Source organism: Leptopilina boulardi, unplaced genomic scaffold (genome assembly GCF_019393585.1).
Source record: "Leptopilina boulardi isolate dan_hultmark-lab unplaced genomic scaffold, ZJU_Lbou_2.1 LbouV2_123, whole genome shotgun sequence".
Classification (NCBI taxonomy): Eukaryota; Metazoa; Arthropoda; class Insecta; order Hymenoptera; family Figitidae; genus Leptopilina; species Leptopilina boulardi.
In genome coordinates, this window is record NW_026137667.1 from 4,927,683 (window position 1) to 4,950,541 (window position 22,859).

General features: G+C 30.4%; 4 protein-coding genes across 6 annotated transcripts; 1 reads left to right on the forward strand and 3 right to left on the reverse strand.

Annotated features, from left to right (window-relative positions):
* Nucleotides 1-52: 52 nt before the first annotated feature.
* On the reverse strand, nucleotides 53-9,047 carry LOC127289684 (F-box/LRR-repeat protein 16). 2 transcript variants are annotated; one of them, XM_051317776.1, is made up of 8 exons: nucleotides 8,918-9,047; nucleotides 8,097-8,470; nucleotides 4,420-4,790; nucleotides 4,058-4,351; nucleotides 3,678-3,969; nucleotides 3,406-3,601; nucleotides 2,390-2,538; nucleotides 53-2,251 (listed from the first exon to the last, which is right to left on the reverse strand). In XM_051317776.1, exons 2-8 carry the CDS (start codon nucleotides 8,191-8,193, stop codon nucleotides 2,103-2,105), a joined length of 1,548 nt encoding a protein of 515 aa, XP_051173733.1. In that variant the 5' UTR covers nucleotides 8,194-8,470; nucleotides 8,918-9,047; the 3' UTR covers nucleotides 53-2,102. The 2 variants fall into 2 exon arrangements, with proteins under 2 accessions (XP_051173733.1, XP_051173742.1); XM_051317785.1 differs by lacking the exon at nucleotides 8,918-9,047 and adding an exon at nucleotides 4,983-5,125 and having other exon boundaries at nucleotides 8,097-8,331.
* Nucleotides 8,746-11,950, reverse strand: LOC127289698 (actin-related protein 2/3 complex subunit 1A-A). 2 transcript variants are annotated; one of them, XM_051317806.1, is made up of 7 exons: nucleotides 11,717-11,950; nucleotides 11,502-11,540; nucleotides 11,070-11,330; nucleotides 10,672-10,962; nucleotides 10,407-10,585; nucleotides 10,051-10,320; nucleotides 8,746-9,856 (listed from the first exon to the last, which is right to left on the reverse strand). In XM_051317806.1, the coding sequence occupies exons 3-7, from the start codon at nucleotides 11,275-11,277 to the stop codon at nucleotides 9,818-9,820; spliced, it is 987 nt and encodes a 328-aa protein (XP_051173763.1). In that variant the 5' UTR covers nucleotides 11,278-11,330; nucleotides 11,502-11,540; nucleotides 11,717-11,950; the 3' UTR covers nucleotides 8,746-9,817. The 2 variants fall into 2 exon arrangements, with proteins under 2 accessions (XP_051173763.1, XP_051173753.1); XM_051317796.1 differs by having other exon boundaries at nucleotides 11,502-11,950.
* Nucleotides 11,951-12,247: 297 nt separating this feature from the next.
* Nucleotides 12,248-13,686, forward strand: LOC127289729 (grpE protein homolog, mitochondrial). The gene is made up of 4 exons (XM_051317838.1): nucleotides 12,248-12,417; nucleotides 12,662-13,079; nucleotides 13,154-13,237; nucleotides 13,301-13,686. The coding sequence occupies exons 1-4, from the start codon at nucleotides 12,329-12,331 to the stop codon at nucleotides 13,406-13,408; spliced, it is 699 nt and encodes a 232-aa protein (XP_051173795.1). The 5' UTR covers nucleotides 12,248-12,328; the 3' UTR covers nucleotides 13,409-13,686.
* A 177-nt stretch (nucleotides 13,687-13,863) lies between these two features.
* LOC127289657 (host cell factor) lies at nucleotides 13,864-22,673 on the reverse strand. The gene is made up of 9 exons (XM_051317740.1): nucleotides 21,782-22,673; nucleotides 20,527-21,234; nucleotides 20,314-20,459; nucleotides 18,864-20,246; nucleotides 18,611-18,791; nucleotides 17,025-18,493; nucleotides 16,730-16,957; nucleotides 16,264-16,648; nucleotides 13,864-16,189 (listed from the first exon to the last, which is right to left on the reverse strand). Exons 1-9 carry the CDS (start codon nucleotides 21,939-21,941, stop codon nucleotides 16,068-16,070), a joined length of 4,782 nt encoding a protein of 1,593 aa, XP_051173697.1. The 5' UTR covers nucleotides 21,942-22,673; the 3' UTR covers nucleotides 13,864-16,067.
* Between the last annotated feature and the right edge of the window lie 186 nt (nucleotides 22,674-22,859).

The window sequence follows — 22,859 nt, forward strand, 5'->3', positions numbered from 1 at the left end:
AATTTAATGGGAGAATATATTTGATGAGGTTTCAAAGAAATTTTATAGTAAATCATTAATCACGTCTTTATTTCTTACGTATTTCTGTCTCATTAACTGCTCGTTCTTAAAACTAATTACTCTTCGAAATAGAGTCACAATGCGGCATGATATCCCATATAAACGGGTGTAACTTTTGTTTTTTTTTTTTTTTTTTTCATTTCTTTTTTTGTATCATTAAACGAAATGTGTTCGGCAATGTTTTGTACAGTATTTACAAAGGACATTGTTTTTTTCTTGTAATCCTCGAAAATTGCAATCGCGCTCCCGAACACGTTTGACTACATCAAAGTCAATATTTTTGTCCATGAAATTCTGGATGCCAAGTCTCTTTTTTTTTTAGAATGACAAAAAACTTGCAAACAAAAACATCTTGAAGTTAAGAACACTCATCGATTTTATGATTTATTAAAATTATTAACAACTTTCACACACAAAATAATATATTTATCGATATTATTTATAATCTCGCGTGTTTTTTTTTGCTAACGCCTAGAATGATATAGTCGTGAAAAAAAAATTCAGTACGGAAATATCTTAAGGTTACAGAACACTAAGAAGATAAAAATTTAAGGTAGTTTGTGAATGTTGAAAGTTTACTCTCAAAAATTGAAAAGATTTTAAAGAAAGTAATTTTTATTTCAAAAAAAAAAATTTTTATTTTTTAAAATCTCTTTCTTTTTGATATGAAACTTTTTTTACTGCGATTTTCGTAATGACAACTACCTTAAGTCCATGGGAATTCAAATTTCCATTAAGTTTAAAAAAAAAAGAAAACAAAATTTTAGTGTTTTTAAATTCGATTTGATTGAAAATCGAGCACAATGAATAATGTGAATTAAATTTTGAATTCCCATATACGATTATGAATTTTACATATATAAAATGACAAATGCAATTATTAATAAGCATCAATGTTAAGTCATTTTTTTTTCTTGAATACAAGTCGTGTATTGTCAGATCGACCATGTAAAACATCTAGGATTATGAGCGCGTTCCTTATTTTTATCGTCTTTAAGTGCAACTATGTATTTTCTAAAATTAAGCTTAAATATATATATATATATTATATATGTATAAATTTGGTACAGAACGTCATTCAAAAATTTGTACAAATATATGAAAACGCAGGCAACAAAATAATTATTGTTAGATTCACTCTATATCTATGGTTAACAATCGTGAAGTTCAAACTGACGATAAAAACAAAGACCGCTTTACAAGATTATATTTAACATGCTTTGGAATGTGTGTTTTTTTTTTCTTTCTCTCTCTCTCTTGGTATTATGTTCCTAGATTGCCGCTCATAAGCAAGCTACTTGACTAGCATGATTAAATGACATAACGATAATGGAGGGATGAGCATCAGTTTACAACAAAACTAAATAAAACTATAATATAAACAATATCCAAAGAAATAAAATATGAATAACCAAAAAAGTAAAAAAACAAAAAACTAGATTTATCACAGATTCTAAATAGTGGTCATCACACTGCACAATTAATGATTAAATTAAATATTTATCTTCTATGATTTTCCAATAATTTAATTAATGGTATACTTGCTTCATCATGAATTTTTTAATAAATAAATTTCATTTGAAATTTTCCAATAAGATTATTTTAATACTTGGGAGCACACGAGATAAATTCTATACTCAATCGAAATAAATATTATTATATATACGATACAATGATAAAAAAAAAATTAGAATAATTGCACGTTTGTGAAAAATAACTATCAACTACTTTTAAAATCGTGTTATTTCACACACTGTCAAAAGCTAAATTTATTTCTTTTGTTTTGTATATTGAATAGTTTTTTTTATTGGATTTCTCGCGTGGACGTTTTTTTTTTTTAAATCGGTCACGGCAAGTCATTTTTCTCTAATTACTATATGCGTTAAAATTTGTCTTGAAGCTTTTGCACTTTTGTACTTTTCTTTTCTTTTTTTAATTTCCGAACGAATCTTTATACTCTTTTTGTATGATGAAAAGAGAGACGCTTTTTAAAAATAAACGCAAAAGTCAAAGTCTTTTCTTGAGTCTAATTTTCATTTTGTTTACTCGATTATTAAACAACGTGGCAAATGTTCTCGTAAATAATCAAAAAGTTCTCTTGATGTTCCTGGACAATTGGTCAATTCTAATTCATGAAGATGCCTTAATTGAATTAGACTTGATAAACCGCTACTTGATAACAATGGACATCCTGAAAAAAATAATTTACTTACAGAAATTGGAAATTATTTATCTATTAAAATATATTTTTAAATTATTTATTATTATTTTTTTTTTTTCAATTGAAAGTATTTCAAATTTTATACGTGTATATTTTCGAAAAACTCACCAGCAACAGAGAGAACTTGTAGAGAACGCATTCCGCACAAATGTTGAAGACCAAAGTCTCTAAGCTGAGAACACCATCTTAAGAACAATGCACTTAAAGAACCCATTGTTGAAATATATCCAACTCCAATATCAGTTACATGAACACACCTACGAGAAAAAATTATTATTTTTCATATTTTGCCATTTTATTTATATTTGCCGCAAAAATTTGACGAATGTCACTAAAAATATTTCTAAAAATTTATTTTCGTTCAAGGTTTTTTTACAAAAACATTTATTCATACTTTAGGAATTTATAAAAAAGTGAATTTAAAAAATTTCAAAATGCTTAGAAAAAGAATTTATAATTATATAAATTTATTGTGATTTTTCTTCTTTTTTTTTTAACAAATCACATTTTGTACAAAGTGGAATTGTAAATATTCAACTAACGAGCTTCTCAACACACAATTTACACACTATATAAGTGTGAAAAGTTAATTTAATTTCATGCGTTTACTAACGTGGCATAGACTCAATTGGCTTCGACGAATTACCCTGTTTTTCGAGATCAACAATTTACACATTGTGCAACATATCCTTAAATAGAAATACTTGGCAATATCTTTTTTTTCTACTATTTTAGTACATATAAAGTCGTGTAACAAAAAGCCGGAAGTTTACAAAATTAATTCAATCAAATGTAGAAAAATAATATTATCATTGGAAAATTTTTTTTTACACTTCAATAATAATTATTATTATGTCGATAATTCTAATAATTATTATGAAAATAAGAATTTTTTTCCCCCTCGATATTTATTTTTATTATCTTCACTTTTTTTTTAAACTTGTTTTTCTTTTTTATTTTCTTCACTTCTATTTTTCTAATATTTTATGCTTTATTTATTTTTTAAATTGAATATTCTTTGTTTTATTATTGGAGTTTATAATCACTTTGTGATTTCCGTGTTTTTTTTTCAGCAAAAAAAAAAGAAGTAAAATCTAATAGGCAATAAATTTTTGGAAAAATACCTATCCAATGTGAGTTCCTCCAAGTGATTCAAGTCACAGGCAATGTACTCCAAAGCTGCATCAGTGATTCTTGAACACCAACTCAAATCTAGCGAACGAAGTCTTGGCAAGTTTTCTGCTATTAATTCAACTCCATCGTCCGTTACCTTGCTACATCCCGATAGTGATAAAACAGTCAAGTTTGGCAACGAATGCACTGGAATAAAAAAAAAAAATGAATATTAATTAAAGTCAAATTAGTAAAAAAATAAAAATAATCAATGATAATTTACCGATATTAACGACACCGTGATTAGTAAGTTCCCAACAACTTTGAAGCCTTAGAATATTGAGAGATGTACTTTGCTTGGCGCTGAAATATCCGAGTGCAGCGTCTGTTACGTGATAAGCTTGCAGGGAAAATTCATAAAGGCTTGGCAAAAGTTGTGCAACAGCACCCACCGCTTCATCTGCTACATTAATACAATCGGATAATGATAATGAAACTATCCTTGGCGTTAAACAAGCCCAGAGACCAGCTTCTGTTATTTCATTACATCCGGCAAGTTCCAATTCAAATAAAGCCTGAAAATTAAATTCAAAATTTTGCTTTATAGCTTTTTTTTTCTAATTAATTAATTTTTAATTATTTAAAATTAAATTTTCCAATTACCTGCAAATGATCGAGAAGTGCTTCTAAACCTCTATCAGTGACTGCACAACAGCGTAATGATAACGAGTGAACGTGTCTTTGTGCTAAAGGAAAACCGTGCGTTAATTCTGGAATATCCTCATCTGAGGCTCCTAATAATACGAGAGAATGGAAGCCTCTCCGAACTAAAGATGCATAAAGTCGAGCACGTGAACTTGATGCCATTGCACGAGCTTCTCGACATCTTACAACTGGTACCAATCCAGCCCAAAGTCTTGGTCTCGCGTACAAAACATCACGCCATCGAGTACAAACCTGAAAAATAATTTTTTTTTTTTTCAATCAAATTTCTAAATAGAATTTTTTTTTGATTATTTCTATACCTGAGCTAGAATTCTTCTTTCAGTAGCATTGAAATATAGAAAAAATCGACTCAAAAAATGATCGTCTTGTATAAGTTGTTCCCAAGTGCAAGGTGATGTATATCCTCCAGTGCCACCACCGGCAAGTGGAACATTTTTTCCTCGATTTCTTGTAATTCTCATTCGATTGGAAGCCGATTCAATTCGATTATTTGTTAATGCTTTATTATTTCCCATATTGCTTGTACTATTCACAGGTAATGGAACACTTCTATTTGGTTTTTCTGGCGTTGTATTTGCATTATTTGCACTTTGTAGACTCGTATAAGCCACGGCTCCTCCACCACAAAAAACATTTGTCACACGTTCCATGACACTTGTTTTTCCACCACCTATTATAGAAAATTAAAAATTAAATTATTCACCTTTAATATTCGACAAAAAGAATAAATAAATAAATAAAAGAACGAAATTTTTAATAAAAAAAAACTTTTAAAAATCGTGTATATCGTACATATCATTGCAAAATTCATATATTCGAAACTTATAAATTGGTGCATATTTCGAAATTCGAATTATCAAACCTCTTTTTTACTGCTGAAGGATTCGTTTTTTTTTTGTGTGTGAAAAAAGCGAAGAGAAAAATCCAAAGGAAAATAATTTCAGCTTTTGTTGTCGTGTTTTTTTTTTTTATTGGATTTTCAAGTTTTAATTGTCATCATTATCTCTGTGAAATAAAATTGATTTTCAGTTTCTTTATGTATTTTATCAAGAGCAATTTCAATTTGTTTTAATGAGAAGCTTTGATTTTTTTTTAAATAATGATGAAATGAAGAAGCTTTGAATTTGTGATTTTTATTTAATATAGAGAGAAGATTGAAGATGAAAGTATTATTTAAAAAAAAAAAATTTCTTTCTGCGGAAAAGCAATCTTTGTTTTCTTTTTTTTAGAAAAATACTATTTTTTTTTAAATTTGGAGATTTATTTCTATCTATGTGATTTAATTGTCCATATTCTGAAACAATTGATTAAAACAACGTGACGAAACAGACGAAATTCCTGCTGATTTTATCAGCGTGCTCTCTCTACTCGGCAAGTTGCCAAACTTTTTTTTTTTCCTGACTGAATTCTATTCAAGCTACTTATCTAGCCTTGGAGGAAGTAGTGCGAACAACGCGTTTGGATCCTCCAATATAAACAAGATCAAAAAGAAGAAAAAAAAAAAAAAAATACAAAGACAATTTCAATTACGACTACTATCCCAAAAATAATTGAAACCTCTATATTGATCTGATTGCGGTTACAACAAACTTAATAAAAAGAAAGCTATCAGTAAATCAATAAAAATAAATTGTAGATAGAAAAATATTTATAAAATAAAAATATATTATTAAACAAATAATAAATAAACAATTTATATTTAATAAAAATATTGTAAAGAAAAATTAAAATGCAAAAAAAAATTAATTCAATGAATTTCTCGAATTAATGCGATCAAGTCAAGAATTAGGCGCAGACTTTGCGCTCTAATAATAATTAATTACGGTTTTCCTTATAGTCGATCTGATAACTGGGAATTAGAGCCAAGTCCTAAATTCAGAAAATTAACTCATTATTGCAAAAAAAAAAATTGAAAATTTATATCTTAATAATTAAAAATTTTCTTTTTTTTTGTAAATATCTAATTAATCAGCTGAAATCTCCTCGATATATATATATATATTTTTTTAAAGAGAGAGAGAAATGTAAATATTGAAATAGAATTTGCTTTCTGTGAGAAATTGAACGTGTTCCCACCTGCTGGCTCAAATCCAGGATTTCTCGACTCCCTCAATTATCCCTGACCGGATTTATTTCCGCTTTGGAATAAACGGTTTATTCGGAAATCCAATCTTGTTATAGGAAAGAAATTGCCGTTACCAATCCGCAAATTATAATAAACTTGAGGCAAATTATTAGATTCTAAATTTAATAAAATAATTAAAATTTTTTTTTTTTTAATTATTTTCACAAATTAAAAAGAAAAATATTTTTTTGAAAATTTTATTTTTTAAAGAATTTTCTATTGTAATTGCAATGTGGGATGAATTTAAAATTTAAATTAAACTTTTTATCAGTATATAGGTATTGGAATTTTAAATTATAATATTGCGAGTGCAAGTCTCGTTTTGATTACTCCCGGGCTTTGATATTTATTATTTTTCACATCAAAGAACAAAATAAAAATAAATTATTTTTTTTACATTAAATAATAACGAAAATAACTTTTAAAAAATAATTTGAATATGAATTATTCATTATTTAGGGCACACGTGCAAATCAATAAGTGAGTAAATATGTTGATTTTTCCCTAGGTTGTAAAGGCAACTGGTAATTTACATTTATGTGTAAAAATTGAAACATCAATAATCTAAAAAGATTCTATTTTTTCAATACCGGATACATTAAATAAAATTCTAATAATTAAATAAATAATTAATATTAATTCAATGAAGTATTTAGTTAATTATTTATTTAATAATGAATTTGACTTATTTTGTAATTATTAAATTTCTTAGTATAATATTACTTATTCTGTATATTGAAATTCTAGTATAGAAAATAGAGTTTAAAAAATTTCAATTAAATATTTTTTAAGAGTAAAATCGATTTGTTTTTTAGTATTTTTTTTTTTTGTTTTACAAAAGAAAGGTCATTGAATTGCAATACTGCATTGCTACTGCGCTATTAACTACACAGTATATGGCCCATGACAAGGGTCGATTGCACCATCTGATTGAAATTCAAGAGACGCAGCTTTAAATCGACCCATTAAAATTCTGCCTTCTGACTATCTATATTTAAAATTTAAATCCTAAAAAAAATCGATTTTGTTTAATGTCAAATTTGCACTAAAATGCTATGTGTTCAAGTTTCTATTTGAACAATCGAAGCTCTTAAACAAGTGGCACTTGGAAAATTTTTAATTATCAAGCAGACCTTCAATCTTCCCTTAAGTTTCAATTTTCAATAATTGTATATGTAATCTCATTTGGTAATTTAATAAACTTGAAAATCTCTTATTTTTCGACAGTGATTTTCAATGTTTTCTGATTTCTCTCTCTTTCTTTTTCTTAACAATTTCCCTTGGACAGTAATTTTACTAAATTCTATTTTTTTTTTCAATTTTTTCTAATCATTTTCTTGCATACTAATTTTATATCATTTGAATAATTTAAATTTTCTATTGCAAAATGTTGAAATTTTAAATTTTCTTAAGAAACTCAGTTCTAGGATTATAATTTCTAAAAATTGACAACATAAAAAAAAAGGATAATCAACACCTTTTATTTTATAATTTAGCCACGTAATCCAATGAGATATATTGACGTTTTATGAATAGAGGTCTTGACAAATCATTTTTAAATATTTGCTGGAAATCTTTTTTTACAAACTCGAGCCTAAGGGAAGAAATTCTTTTCAAATTTTTTTTTTTTTTTTTTTATTAAAAATTAGACTTGAAGTTAGTAAAATTTTCAATTTCAAGAAAATTTCTATTGAAAGATATTTAATTACATTTTTTTGTCATTTCTACTTATTTAAAATCAATAAATAGTAAAAAAAAAGTTTTTTTTTGTTTCTACAGTGAACGGCACTTTTATTTAATCCTCGCACTGCAGAGAGAATCTGTAATGATAAAAAAAAAAAAAATACAAACCATGATGTTTCGAAGCTCGAAGCCCTAAGCCGTTGATCCTCTTCGTCAGCTCAGCGCTAGCTCTCTCAACGACTCCTTGCGCAGATATCGACGACATCTCTCTCAACTCCTTTGTCTCTCCGTTTCTTATCTTTTCTCCCCGTGAGAGAATTATATCACTCTATAGTCAAGAGCTGCCATGAGCGTTTACCTCGAGGAAATCGAATACACCCCTCATAATTCGCTCCTATCAACACACAGGGTAGACGCTTTCGACCCAACTTCACTCCTCGTGATGACGAACGTTCATATTCAAGGAAACCAGATTCCGCCCAGCGATAGGCCTCACATCGATTTCCTTCGATAGACACACTTTCCTTCCTTTCTTCCTTTTTCTAACCGGAAATAATATAAAATTAAACTTTATATTAAAAATCCACTTGAACTTTCAATTTTTTAAATAGTTTTCAACAAAAAAAAAAAAAATTTGCAAACCAATACTTAAAAAAAATAATAGTAATTTTTAAAAATTATTTTAAAAATTTGTATTTAAAAATAAAATTCAATTTATTAATATAAAATAAATTTTTCTAATTGAAAAATATTAAATTTTTTTTTGCATTGATTTAAAAAAACAAATTTGAAAAATGATAATTATTTAAAAACCGACCGGTTTCTCTGCTTGCACTGCACAAATTGACCTCTTTTTTTTGGAGCAAATCAATATAAATTTATTTTATTGTCTGAATTATGCGATGAACTTTTAATAGAGAATTTTTTTTTTTTTTTTATTTGTTTGTTTATAAGATAAGTTTAAAAGTCTCAAAGTATACTATGTTTACATGAAGGTGTGAAGCGTCGAGATTCATAAAAAAACAAGGGAGTTGCGCGGCTCGGCGTCGAGGTGCTCTCTCTTTCTCTCTTGTCTTTTGTATATAACCGAGGCTCGACAATAGAACTCGGGGGTGGTTTGCGCGAGACTGAATCGATATTCGCACTGAACTTGTCCGGCTACCCCCCACTATTGACAAGCCAGTGGTTTTCTAGAGCGAGCGTTGGGTAGATTTAAGGCACCCCCAACTATTAAAACATGCGCGCAACTTGCCTTCTCCTAGGCCACTCGTTTCATTTTGACTTCTAACCGCAGGCGAACCACTTTACACCTGACTCTTCACAAAACCACTCACTTTTTCTTTTCTGTGAAAATAATTTTTTTTTACAATTATTCTTTATTTAAAAAAAAAGACAATTTTCTTCCAAGGAATTTAAAAAAATTTCTTTTCTTACTTTAAAAATAAATTCATCAAACTCACAGACTTTACACCAAATTACTCATGTTACAATCTGTCTGTGGCTATAAATATTCCCTTTATTCTTTGCTTCAATGATGACCAAACAGTTACAGGCCGTTGACACTAAGTTAGTACATAGTCAAAGGGTGTTCGTTATCCTCAATTTTCAAATTTAATTCATTTTAAATACTGAAAAAATTTGTTGACTTCTAAAAATGTTTTTTCGATTGTTTAAACAAAAATTCTTCTTCTTATTTATAATGGAAAAATTCTGGAATAGGTAATATTAATTAGTATCGTTTTTGAATTAAAAAAGAATAATAATCATTTTTTTTTTTTGAACGGATAAACCACTAATTGAGAAAGTGGTTAACATTTATTATTATGTTTATACATTATTGCACTCAGTGCAATAGTATTGTTTTGGATATTGCATTAAAAGTCAATTATTCAGACGATCTTCATTCCAGCCATTGAGTTCTCCATGAGCTTGAAAATTAAAGCACATTTTTTTTTTTACAAATTGATTTTTCATTATTTACAATCGAACTTTCGTTATTATTACATTTGTATACAAATAACATAAAAAAAAAATTGTTAACTAATTTTTTTAAATTAAATTAAATAAAAGTTCGACTGCATTTTTTTTTAATTTTATTTTTAAATATTATAAAAATAAGTACCTTTAAATCCCATACGACAAGTTGACCATCTAAACTGCTTGTACTGAACCTTGAATTGGATAATTTTCGTACGCATGTAATTGTATTTTGATGAATACTATCCAGAGCACTGTCATTATTTTCAACTCTTGCTTGACGATCGAGAGATTGAAATTTTCTCATAGCTGATAATCCGGCTGCACCTTTCTTTTGTGTATTATCCAACTTCGATGCGAAGTAAATTTGACCATTATCATCAAGCGAGTATAACATTGGCATACAATTGTGACCCTGTTAATTTTTTTTTTTTTTAATTATAATTTTTAGAATTTGTATTAAAATTTCTATATTAAAATTTAATAATATTAAAAGCTCACCGCTGCGATAATTGAATTTGACTCAACCCATGTACAACTTAAAAATGGAAGATGTTCTGTATATAATCTCACAACTGCATTTCCTTTTGTAGCATCTGCAACGCATATTGATGAATTGTGTCCAACCCAACAGATTTTATTTCCACATGGACTGAATGCAACAGCATGAATCCATCCGCCTGAAAATTTAAACAAAAATTTTAATATATTTAGCAAATTTTTTTTTTTTTTGCTTTAATAAACGGAAATAAAAATGAAAATTCACCTCCATTTGGAGTATTGGGAAACTCGACAAATAATTTTCCTAAAAGTCCACTGTTTCCCCAGGCACTTTCATTTTGTGGATCCTCCATGTCCTTGATACAAGCACTAAAAACTCGAACTTTATAATCCGTGGATCCTGCGACTAGCACTTTATTATTTGGATGCCAATCAATTGCCGTCACTGTTGAACGTAAAGGACGTTTTATATGTTTCGACACCCACCAATTATTCTCCGAGGCAAAATAACAAACGGAAATAATTCTATCACCAGAACCAACAGCAAATTTATTTTCTAAGAGAAAATTAAAATTTTACATAGTTAATAATAATTAGATAATGAAATTATTAATTTCATTAATAAATTATTTAAGAAATTATTTTATAAAATTTAAATAATACCTAATGGTGACCATTTCACACAAGTAGCAGCTCGATTTGTTCGTAGTAAAACCCATGCAGGATTCCATTTACCACTTTCGTCTTGTGTCCAAACAAAAGCATTTTTATCAGCTGCACAAGTGACAATTCTATTTGTCTTTGGAGCCCAATCAATTCCCGTTACTCGTTGATCGTGTTCTTGCATTACTTGCAATTGTTTCCATCCCATTGATTGATGCTTATAAACATGAACCTCATTATTGTTAGGAGATACTGCCACCTCTATAATATTTAAAATTTTGATTGTCAAATTTTTTTTTTTTTACAATAATTCGTATAATTCTTTAAATATCTCAATATTTGAATAGAAAAAAATTGATTACAATTTTACATAAACATTTATAAAGAATGATACAGCAATCTTATCGTAAAACATGACTTCATTCTACAAACCAGTTCTATCTTTATTCCATGCGTGACAGGAGACCGCATCTAAACCAAAATTATACACTTCCGTCATTTTTTTCCAAGTTAGAAGTCAAATATTTAAAAAAAAAAAAAAAAAAAAAAAAATTGCACTCAATTCAGAAAGATAATTTAACAAAATTTCACTATATTTTTAAAATTGATGTAAAAACTATAAATTTTTTTTATTGTATGAATCATACGAGTATTCGCTTGGGTGCGGCCAACGACCCGGTTCTTTTTATAAACTGAATTTAATCAAAAATGAATTAAATTTTTGGGACTTTGGATAATTCGTGGACTATGGTCAGTCTACACGAATTTCCTAATCCCTTCAAAAACGTTTATAAGTTTTAATGTTTCCACCAAAAAACGGTGGATTTTAATTCTGACAGCTCGATTTCACACCAAATAAACAATAGGTTAGGTTTTGCAAAATTGATGGTTAGGTTAGGTTCTACCGGTCAGGGTTGAAAAACTAATTTTTGTCACATTTTTGAACGTTTTAGTATTTACGGAGATATCTCAAAAATTTATCCTAAGATACGTATTTTTCGCAAGTTTAAAATGCTCGCTGTTCATTGGTTCGAATTGTGTATACCGAATACTATTGGCTATTTCTAGTAATAGTTATCGATTTTCATTGGTTTGTGAAAAATAAACCAAACCTAAGTTGCATTTTTTTGTCATGTGATTTAAACTTTAGCTTTATTATCTTTCTTTCTCTTGGTATCTTTCCTTCTTTTAATCTTGGTTTCATCATTTTTGGAATTCTCACGTGTGTTGTTTTTTTGGATTAAAATTAAAAAATAAGAATGGCATTTACTGTTTTACCAATTGCAATAAGATGTGGGCGTTTAACAATTGAAAATATTTGTCAAATTAGTAGGAACGTTTTATTTAGGTAAGAATTTTTATTTCCTAAAGAAAAATAATTTTTCTCTATCTTTATAGCTATTACGTGCATTTAACGATTTCGATGAGGTTACTTAATTTCTATAAAAAAGATACAATAAAACTTAAATATATAATTAATTTTTATTTAATTCTAAAAAATTAAATCTGTCATCTATAGTGACAATTTTCAGACATGTAATATTAATGTTTTTTAAATAGTTTTAATTTCATAACAAATTTTTTATTAACAGTTCGTCTAAAACGTTTTCGGCATCATCGACATATTATCAAGGTACAGCAGCAAAAGAGCAAAAACCTGGAGAAACATCAGAATCTAGTCAAGAACTTTCGGAAAATGAGAAAAAATTAACGACAGAAATAGAATTATTGAATAAAGAAATAATTGATCTTAAAGAAGAAAATCATATTTTAAATGACAAATACAAAAGATCACTTGCTGATAGTGAAAATTTACGAAGGCGTTTAATGAAACAAATTGAAGATGCAAAACTTTTTGGTATTCAATCATTTTGTAAAGATTTATTGGACGTCGCTGATATTTTAGGTAAAGCAACAGAAAGCGTTCCAAAAGATCAACTAACCGAGAGTAATCCACATTTAAAGACATTATACGAAGGTTTAACCATGACTGAAGCACAATTGCACAAGGTAATAATCTAATATATATATATCTGCAATAATTAATTATTTGTATTATTTATATATATTTATTTTTTTAATAGGTATTTAAAAAACATGGCCTTGAATCATTAAATCCATTAGACGAGAAATTCGATCCTAATCAACATGAAGCCTTATTTCAGCAGGTAATTAAAATTTGACGATTAATTGTTAATATAAATAATTTAAATAAAATTTTTCATTAACAGGAAGTTGAAGGCAAAAAACCAGGAACAGTGGTTGTAGTGTCCAAAGTTGGTTACAAACTCCATGAAAGAATAGTAAGGCCAGCTCTTGTCGGTGTTGCCAAAATATAACGAGACAATTTCTAAGAATAATTATTAATGTGTGAAGTCATATGGACCAGGTGTTAAATAGAGAACATAATGAGAAAATGTTGATTTGTTAACTATTTCTGATCTAATGTAAAATTATTATCGTACAGAATCAAATGTTAAAATATGTTATGTTATGATTTTAAATTATAAGTTATATATATATATAAAGAAAAAGAAAATAACTGGCGTTTGCATTCCTGTAATAATTCTCATTTTGTTCAAAAAGATCTTCAATAATTAAAGGCTTCTAATTTTTATTTCTTTTTTGTAATTTATCCAATACCCAATAGTATTTTATAAAAAATCTATATTTGAAATTTTTTAAATTTTAAAACAAAAGAATCATGTAAATTAAAAAAAAAAAAGGAAATTATTTTAAAAAAAAAACTAATAAGGATATAAAGGGTAAAACGAAAATTTGAATACAACATTAATTGATTCTCTGACCTGTATAATAATTACCGTCATACAAATATTGTTATCACGTAAATATTTTTGTCGCACAAAACCAATTTTTTCATTCTAGCCAATGGTCTTTTTTTCTTACAAGCTAATATATATTTATATATGTATAAATTACTCTATATGCCACTTACATATACAGCGCATAATGACTGTGATTTGTAAAGGCTGATCGATCCATCATGAATTAGTACAACAATCCCAAAAAAAAAAAAAAAAATGTTGCATACGTATTTATTATAAACGGTGGGCTTGAAAAAAAAGTAGATTAATCTCCACCTATGGAATTGTTTGACAGAACGACACTTTTCCTCAATTATGAATCATGTTTTCTTTTCTTTTATTTTTTATTATCAAATATTCTTCCAACGCCCTAAATATGATAAAAAGAATGTTTATGCGCGAAAAAGAAAAAAAAAACTTATATTAAATTTCTGACGAAATGAAAATTACCTACATAATAAAATCTTCGTTAACATAATATTCTCTGGACTTAATTGTTACAAATATTTATCAATAAAACAAGAAATCATATTTATAATCTAAGTAAACTTATTATGCAAGATTTAAAATGTTCTTTTTTTTATTTTTACGTCTTGCAAAAATCAACGAGAAATTATTAAAATTTTCAATAGAGTACAAAAAAATTTTTTTTTTTTTTTTGTTTTCATTTTAAAAAGAAAATAAATTATTTAAAATGTTTCCCCCTTTTTTCATTAAAAAAATAATAATAATAATAATAAATGAAGAAAATAGAAATCGAATTGACGAGAAAATATCTTTTTCTACGCTGCGTTGTAAAGTTCAATAATATATATCGATAAAGAACTTGAATATACAGAAAATTTGATTAACGGCGATATTAAAACACAGCGTCGAAAAGATTTCAATTATGAATTCTATTTTCTTCCCATATGTAAATTCACAATTATTAGTTCTTTTTCTTTTTTTTTTGTTTTTTTTTTTTTTTTTTTGAATATTTTGTAAAGGCTATTTTGGAAAGAAGATGAGACTTTTACAAGGTTTTCTTTTTACATTTGTCATTCTGAATATAAGCCTTAAAAATTATCCTAAATATGAATTTAAGGGATTTTTTTAAATTATTGAAATTTTCAATTGGTAAAAACGGACGTTTTTTTATATTTTCCCCCAAAAAAGAAAAATATATTTATATATTGTTACAAAATAACAATATTGAAAGGTAATTTTACTCTTTCAGTATATGTAAAATGACCAGCAAAATTCTTGTTCAATTAATTGTCAAGCAAGAAAAAAATAGTAAAATCACTGCAAAATTATTTTTTCCCCCTCTCATTATTAATTATTTCTCACATAATTGACGAAAAAAAAATGAAATGTAACTTGAAATTCTAAACAGCACTTAGTATTTTTGTAATAAATTTTATTATAAAAAAAAAGAAGAAAAAAAAATTGAAAAAACACATAATATCCAAAGCTTTTCTACGATTTATATGTAAAAAAGGTCCTTACAATTTAACGACAGAGCAAATTCATTTTAAACAATAAATTGATCTTAATAAGCAACGAGAAGCACATTCAAATCGTATTTGTCATAATGAAAATTATTTTCAAAGAAAAAGTTATTATTTTATTTTATTTTTTTTTTTACTTCCTAAGACTTGCTATTTTTTTTCTGCACCAGAAATAACACTTTAATTAATGAAACAGTGCAGTGACTTTCTTTTACATTATATATATTTATATATATAAGTATTTGTGCTCTGATTCTGCAAAAAGAAAAAAAAATTAAAAGATTAATGTAAACTGAATAAGATAGGATTCCCTTCATTGAGGAAAAAATATTGCCTCAAAGTCTTGTTAATGCTTGAAAATATATTCTAGCGTCTTTCTCGTGATCCAGGACTTTGATGGACAAAACTATTTTCGTGGTATCATATTACATTAATAGAGTACTTTAAGATGAAGACATTTTGCAATTTTTTTTCTTTCTTTTCTTTTTTTTTAACGAATCGCGTACCACTTTTTTTTCCCTATGTTCTTGTTACATGCATCCGATTAGTATCAAACTGAAGTTAATGTCAATTTTTTTTTGTTGACATTATTTGGTTCGATACTAATGGACATTTAATAATAATAATAATTAATAAGGGGGGCCTTTTTCATTTTCCAATTAATTCAATGAGACAAAAATAGCTCACGAGAAATTATCACCCGTGACTTCTGACTTCACTTTCTTCATTGGCGATCCTGCATGAGGTCTAACATCCGTCACAGGTCTCTTAACTTGAGGATTGCTCTTTCCTGTCGTGGTAGGATCTAAGGAAGATCATTTAATTTTTAATAAATTAATTTTCTATTTCGAATTATGATAGGAAAAAAAAGATTCTTACCTTGAAGCCACCTGACTTGTGTTGCGGGTCCATAACCTTTGTCGTTTCTGGCAGCTATTCTAAAAATGATGGCGGGCTTAGTTGTTGTATCAACGTGAGCCGCACTAAGGGAACTATTTGGTACTGAACAAGCATTGGTGGGTCCACAATAAACTCTGATGAATGCTAATTGTGTGGGTGTCGTTGCCACAGTTGTCGCTTCACCAGTATTGTTCGGTGTCGCACTTGCACTTCTCACTGCCAGATAGACGGAATATTCCAATATTGGGCCCAAATTACTTGGCGGTGGCTCCCAAGAGAGTTGAGCGCCTTCTGATGATTTGGAAATTTTAATTGCGCTCGGGGCACCAGGGAATCCAGGAAGACACGTTTTAAAAGCGGACACCTGAAAATTTTGATTTTTTTTTTATTATTCTATACATGTAAAAAAAAAAAAGAATTAAAATATTCTTGTGATTTCAATTACCTCGCTCCAAGGACTACGACCGCATGTGTTGACAGCGGCGACTCGAAATTTATATGCTGTACCAGGTTCCAAAGGAATTTTAACTTTATTTTTGAAAATATCCGTCGTTAATGCAGTGTTTATATCTAAAGCGTCGTCTGATGGAAGATAATAATGTTGAACAGTGAAATTTGTTGTTTTTACAACTCCAACGTCATACCATTGAATTTCCTTTTTCTTTTCTTCGCGCTGAAAATAAAAATTGTTTAAAAACAGCTAATAGAGATTATAAAAATAAAAAAGAAATAAAATTTACCTGTTCGGCTTTAACTTTAATGGGTGTTTCAGTGGATCCAAGAGCTGCAGTCGCCAAAGTGGTTAATGCAGCTGAATCATCATTTGTCTCAGCTCCATTCTCATCATTTTTCTCTTCTCTAACAGGTTCATTTTTCACTTTAACAGCTTCTTTTGGTTCTATTTTAATTATATTATCAACTTTCGTTGTTAAAGTCTCGGGTTCTTTTTCTTTTTCAATCACCGCGGATTGTATGGGTGTTGATTGTACAACAGGTTTTTGTACAATTGTCACGGGTGATTTTGCTTCTGATTCCTTAACAGATAGTAAGAGATCTTTGGGTTTTTCATCAACAAACACCATTTCAGCGGTATCTTTATCAAGATTGTCAACTGCATCAGACTCGGGTAAAGGATCTGTATCCATTGGTTCATCTACCTCATCCTCTTGTTGTTGTTGTTCTTCTTTTTCAAGTTTCACAGCATTAGCTTCATCGTCAGCTTCTGTCGTCGAATCCATGATATCCATTGCCTTCTCAGCTTCGTTGTCATCTTGTAATACATCCGGCTCAGTATCTTTATCACCCGGTGTACATTCATCTTCCAATTCAGAATCGTCTTTTGGTAATTTTAATTCTAATTCAGCTTCGTCCATTTGATCCTCTTTTTCATCATCATCATTTTTCGTTTCATCTTTAGGCTCTTCCTCTCCAAGTTTTTCATCTTCTTTCGTTTCCTCTTTTTTCTCATCTTCTTTCAATTCTTCCAATAGTCCCGTTGGCGGTTCAATATCCTCAGATGCTGATTCTTCAGGTTTTGTAGGCTCCTGCAATGCTTCAGAATTGAGATCTACTTGCATATCACTTTCACTAGGTACTTCAAGTGCAGACATTTCTTCTTCTTCTTCTTTTGCTTCCTCTTCTTCATTTTCAGTAGCTGACGCCGCTGTCACTTCAGGATTAATTTCCCCTTCGACTGCATTCTCCGATTCCATATTAGAATCAGGTGTAATTAAATCTGCACTTGTAGCTGCCGTTGATTCGGTATCCGCCTCTTTTGTCGATGATTCTTTCTCTTCCGTTGTCTCACTTGTACTGGGTGCTTCATTTTCATGAACGGTTTCACTTTCTTGGGATTCATCTTCTACTGGTGGATCAGCAACATTTTCAACTGCTTGTTCACCATCGGATTCTGCATCTTTGTTCTCGTCCTCAGATAAAAATAAATCAAAAGCACCATCAACTTGTGGAATTATAAAATTTCCATCGCCATCAACTTGCATTGGCTCGCCTGCATCCATCTGTGCAACTCCTTCATTTCCATTACAACCATCATCAGCCTTGTCATCTCTTTCCGATGGATCTTCAGCAGCTACCATAAATGAAATTCCACCCGATGGCTCTTGAACTGGATCAATTAAACCTGCCTCAGCGGCTAGTGCAGCTAATGCCGCATCCGTTGTTGCTGGTCCATCAGATGTAGTTGCTGTCACTTTGCAATTAAATAACACATTAAAAAAAAAATCCAACAAAATTGTAAATTTCTATTTAAAATCAAATAAATTTTTCCTAGATAATTTCGAAAAAAGTGATTGTTTTTAATACGTACCTAAAGAAGCTGATGGTTGTTTTTGCGATGGGACAAATAGCGCTTTGGTTGCGTCGATAGTTTCTGCAGTGCCGGAAGTAGTAACAATTGAAGAGCTAGTCGGTACAAGGGTAACAGTTTTAGCTCCAATTCCTCCAGACATTTGTAAAGTTACCGGTTTTCCAGCCATAGTAACGGCCTCCTAAAAAAAAAGAAAACACAATTCAAATGTTTCTTTGGCAAAAAAAAAAAAAAATTTCGAAATGAAACTTACGGCATTCTTTTGCATTTGTGGAACAGTAACAATTTGACTTTTCCCCGGATTGAAAATTGCTTGTTGTGAGCCTGCTTTTGTTGCAATTGTCACTGTTTTGGGAATTCCACCTTGACCTGGTACTGTAATTGTAATTGGTTTACCAGCAGTGCCACCGACCATTGCACCCGATGAGACAACAATCATTTTCACACCTTGTTGATTTGTCACATGATTAGCGGCTGACAATGGCAAAACATTGACGGGTGTTGTAATAGTTCCTCCTTGTCCAGCGCCAGCTTGTGTTGTTGTAACGGCTTGTACGGCTCTTAATCCAGAGCCAGTGGTAACGACAATTATTTGATTAGTTCTACCAACGAGGCCACCATTACCACCAGGTTTTGTGATCATTATTGTCTGTTTACCGGCAATACTTTGACCTTTGCTCATTGCAACAATACCCGATGATTTCATTGTTGTGAGAATTTTTGAACCGGCAACAGTATTTGGATTAACGAGTCTCAATATCGTTGGTCCTTGATTTAATGGTTTAGCACCTGTGGTGGCAACTGTTTTTCCAGGAATTAAACTAACTTTTGGCATGGTGACAACACCCTGCCCAGTCTTAAGAAGATGAACAATTTGCGGTTGACCGGCAATATTTTGTCCGGGTTTTTGTAAAATGATTTGTTTACTTTGTTGTGGTGTAGCTGCACGTAAAACAGTTGCTCCTGGTGCTGCGAAACGTATTTGTTGACCAGGTTGTACGCCCTTTACGCGTATTGTATTAGTTGCGCTTTGTGGTAATATTGGAACGTTGTTCATACTTATTTTGGGTGATGAAGCAGCGGCAGCGGCTAATGCGGCAATACCTGACATTGCCGCTGGTGTTTGTCCAGTGTTTGTAGTGTTGACTGGTGGTGTTTGTTCAGTGGTGGCAGCTATTGTTGTAACTAATGGCGAACGAATTCGAATGACATTGGCGGCAACTCGTGGTGTAATTGGACTTGCTGGTTTATTAATGACAGTCGATGTTATAAGTTTTTGTGTTGGAAATTGAACAGCAGCGGAAGCACGAATACCTTGTGGGATATTTGCCTTCGCGGCCGTAACCGTACTTGGTAAAGAAGCAACTGTGGAAATTGGAGTTGACGATATTGGTGTTGTTGGTGCTGTTGTCGTCGTTGGTGTTGGTGCAGCGGCTGCTGTTGGAGTTGTTGTTGTTGGGAAAGCACTACTTGTTGGTGGCATATCGTATTTTTGTATTTGCAATACATAATATTGAGCCGATGGTGTTGGATTCCAACTGACTTCCAACGATTGAGTTGAAGCACGAACAAGTTGCACTCGTGATGGAGCTGGTGGTTTACTCACTTCGAGATACCATAAGTCTTTGCAGCATACCTAAAAAGTTATTTTCAAATTAGATAGGGAAATTAATAAATTAACAGTAATAATAATAATAAATTACCTGATTATTCCAAGCTTTGCGATAACCGTCTCTACCGGACCATACGTACAATCTACTGTGAACACCCACAGCACAATGTCCAGCACGTGCACGAGGAACATTCTCTTCGAGTGAATCGACAGTCAATTGTTCCCATGTTAATGTTTCTATGTGAATATAAAACAATTGGATAAATGTCTAATTTTTCAATTATGAATTTTTTATTTTAATTACCTAGATTTAAGCATGCGAGAGTACTCGTGCATTTCCATTCCTTCTCGTGTGTGGCTACTTTAACATCATCGACGACAAGGGGGACCCATCCACCAAAGACGTACATACGATGATCAATTAACGTTGCAGTGTGCAATGAACGAGGTAATGGAGTTGGACCATGAACAACAGGTTTATTCCAGGTCATTGTATCAACATCGAGAAACCATAAATCACCTAATCGACAACCACTCATACCACCGTAGACAACTAGACATGATTTACCAGTCTTTTTATCAGTGTAAGCAACACCGGTATGCGATTCTCTTGGTGGTGGTGCATGGCCATAAGTTTGAGGCACTTCCCAAGCAGTCTGACCATTGGGAAGAAGTTCCAGTGTATAAAGATCATTCAAATATCTCGGTATATTATTTTTTGGATCATCACTGTCATTTGCTAAACCTCCAAATAGAAATACTTTATTTCCAATTAGTGTAAAACTATGACCAAGTCGAGGACACGGTGGTGGATCATTTTTCGGTGGTCTCGGCTTTAGCCTCTTCCATTCCCATCGGCTCGCTTGAAGCTCATACAATTCATTAGAATATTTTCCATATTCTACCATTCCTCCAAAGACTAAAATTCTTGTTCCATCCACGACAAATCCGTATGCCGCACATCCTGGCGGAATATCTCCTTTTGTTGATGGTACAAACCATTGATTTGTTGCTGAAAAAAAAAATTACAATCTTAATTTCTTTTTTAAATCTATAAAATATATTTATAGGTTAATCTGTTTAGATAAAAAAAAAAAAGAAAAACGTGTTTAGACTTGAGAAAAAAAAAAATAATGAAAATATAAAGTTGTGGACAATTAAAAATTGTTAAACAACCATACAGCAACAGGCAAGAAATAGAAATTGGAGACCGGACCGGAATATATGTACAAGAGGAACGCCGCGCGTTGCTAAAAGTAGAGTGGGGCAAAAGGCTGCAATGGCCGCTCCCGTACACATAAACATGTAAAATGTCAGGCAATTTTAATGTCTCAGATAAATGTCTATAAAGAAAATGGAAAATAGAAAAAAAAGAATGCCACAAATAAAACAGAATAAAATCAATAATCAATAATTATAACAATAATATGAAATTAAAGTAATTAGGAATTTGTGCCGGGTATGACCGGTGATGTCCTTGTCAACGCAAGTCGCCATATTGGATCGCGGGAATTGTTCAGAAGATGCGCGCTAAAACTTCATCTGTTAAGAATATTTACCTGTATTGTAGATATGAAGTTCATCGACGATTCCTTCGTTACCCCCGCCGAAAACAACCATAAGATCCTTGATAGCAACCGCTCTGTGTCCATGACGCGGTCTTGGTTGTGGCCCGACAGGATTTGAGATTCGCTTCCACTTTAACATGGGTGCCGCCATAATGACCGTCGATCACATAATTTTTTCATACACCAACCATACTAACACTCCCGTACAAAAACCAACAGTTTGACTTGTTCGTGATGCCGCAATTCAAACAAAAATCACAGAATTTTAACAAATTTACCCTTAATTAACACCTATAATTCGTTTCTTTACAAAAATAAATCTAAACTATTATACAAACGCGTCAGAAAACAATCACTTTGCTTCACTATGCGAAGGAAACCGTCCGCCTTGATTCTAACCTCTGATTTGTCAAACACAAAACTGAATTATTGCAAAAAGCTAATACATTCACAATCAATCAAGACATTATAATATTTTAAAATCTCAATTGAAAAAAAATACTAGAACAAATCCCCGACAAACATTTATTATCTGGCACTTATCAATCTAACGCAAATGAACATAAAGACACCAATTATTTATTATTTACTCTTACAATGTTTACAGCACTGTACTGTCACTAGTCAAGTCTTGTGCTTCTGTCACGAACAAAAATATATTTTTCAAGTTGCACAACCGTCATTATGAAAATGACGAAAAAGATTGTTCTATTACAATGAGGTTAACTGCCATACACTATTATAATACACCAAAAGATTTATTTGACGAATTTGCGTCAAATCAATAAAAACCGCACGCTGAAAATTCACACTTTAATAAACACAAAAACGTTTGTTGTAAACGCCAGTCGACAAAGCGTGATACACAATGCGCTGACCAGAAAATTTATAATACTCATAGCAGAAACAACTAATCAGAAAAGGAATCAGCTTTTTGTCCAATCTATCTAAAATACAAATACACGATTGGTTATAAATTATGTACTAGAATAATCTGTCCAATCAAAATACGAGATTACTTTAAATTTGAAACTGTGAATGCACCATAAGATGAGAATTCTGCTGTCAT

What these genes read in the sequence shown, in the direction of transcription:
- LOC127289684 (XM_051317776.1), bottom strand. Translation starts at nt 8,193, where the DNA reads ATGTCGTCGATATCTGCGCAAGGAGTCGTTGAGAGAGCTAGCGCTGAG. An exon ending in TCACGGTGTCGTTAATATCG is followed by an intron (nt 3,602 to 3,677) that starts GTAAATTATCAT and finishes TTTTTATTCCAG; the next exon opens with TGCATTCGTTGCCAAACTTG. An exon ending in GAGGAACTCACATTGGATAG is followed by an intron (nt 2,539 to 3,405) that starts GTATTTTTCCAA and finishes TTTTTCTCGTAG; the next exon opens with GTGTGTTCATGTAACTGATA.
- LOC127289698 (XM_051317796.1), bottom strand. Translation starts at nt 11,568, where the DNA reads ATGACGGAAGTGTATAATTTTGGTTTAGATGCGGTCTCCTGTCACGCA. An exon ending in TGTGAAATGGTCACCATTAG is followed by an intron (nt 10,963 to 11,069) that starts GTATTATTTAAA and finishes ATTTTCTCTTAG; the next exon opens with AAAATAAATTTGCTGTTGGT. An exon ending in TTGTCGTATGGGATTTAAAG is followed by an intron (nt 9,857 to 10,050) that starts GTACTTATTTTT and finishes TTAATTTTCAAG; the next exon opens with CTCATGGAGAACTCAATGGC.
- LOC127289729 (XM_051317838.1), top strand. Translation starts at nt 12,329, where the DNA reads ATGGCATTTACTGTTTTACCAATTGCAATAAGATGTGGGCGTTTAACA. An exon ending in CTGAAGCACAATTGCACAAG is followed by an intron (nt 13,080 to 13,153) that starts GTAATAATCTAA and finishes TTTTTTTAATAG; the next exon opens with GTATTTAAAAAACATGGCCT. An exon ending in ATGAAGCCTTATTTCAGCAG is followed by an intron (nt 13,238 to 13,300) that starts GTAATTAAAATT and finishes TTTCATTAACAG; the next exon opens with GAAGTTGAAGGCAAAAAACC.
- LOC127289657 (XM_051317740.1), bottom strand. Translation starts at nt 21,941, where the DNA reads ATGGCGGCACCCATGTTAAAGTGGAAGCGAATCTCAAATCCTGTCGGG. An exon ending in ACAACCATCAGCTTCTTTAG is followed by an intron (nt 18,494 to 18,610) that starts GTACGTATTAAA and finishes TTAATTGCAAAG; the next exon opens with TGACAGCAACTACATCTGAT. An exon ending in TTAAAGTTAAAGCCGAACAG is followed by an intron (nt 16,958 to 17,024) that starts GTAAATTTTATT and finishes TTTTATTTTCAG; the next exon opens with CGCGAAGAAAAGAAAAAGGA.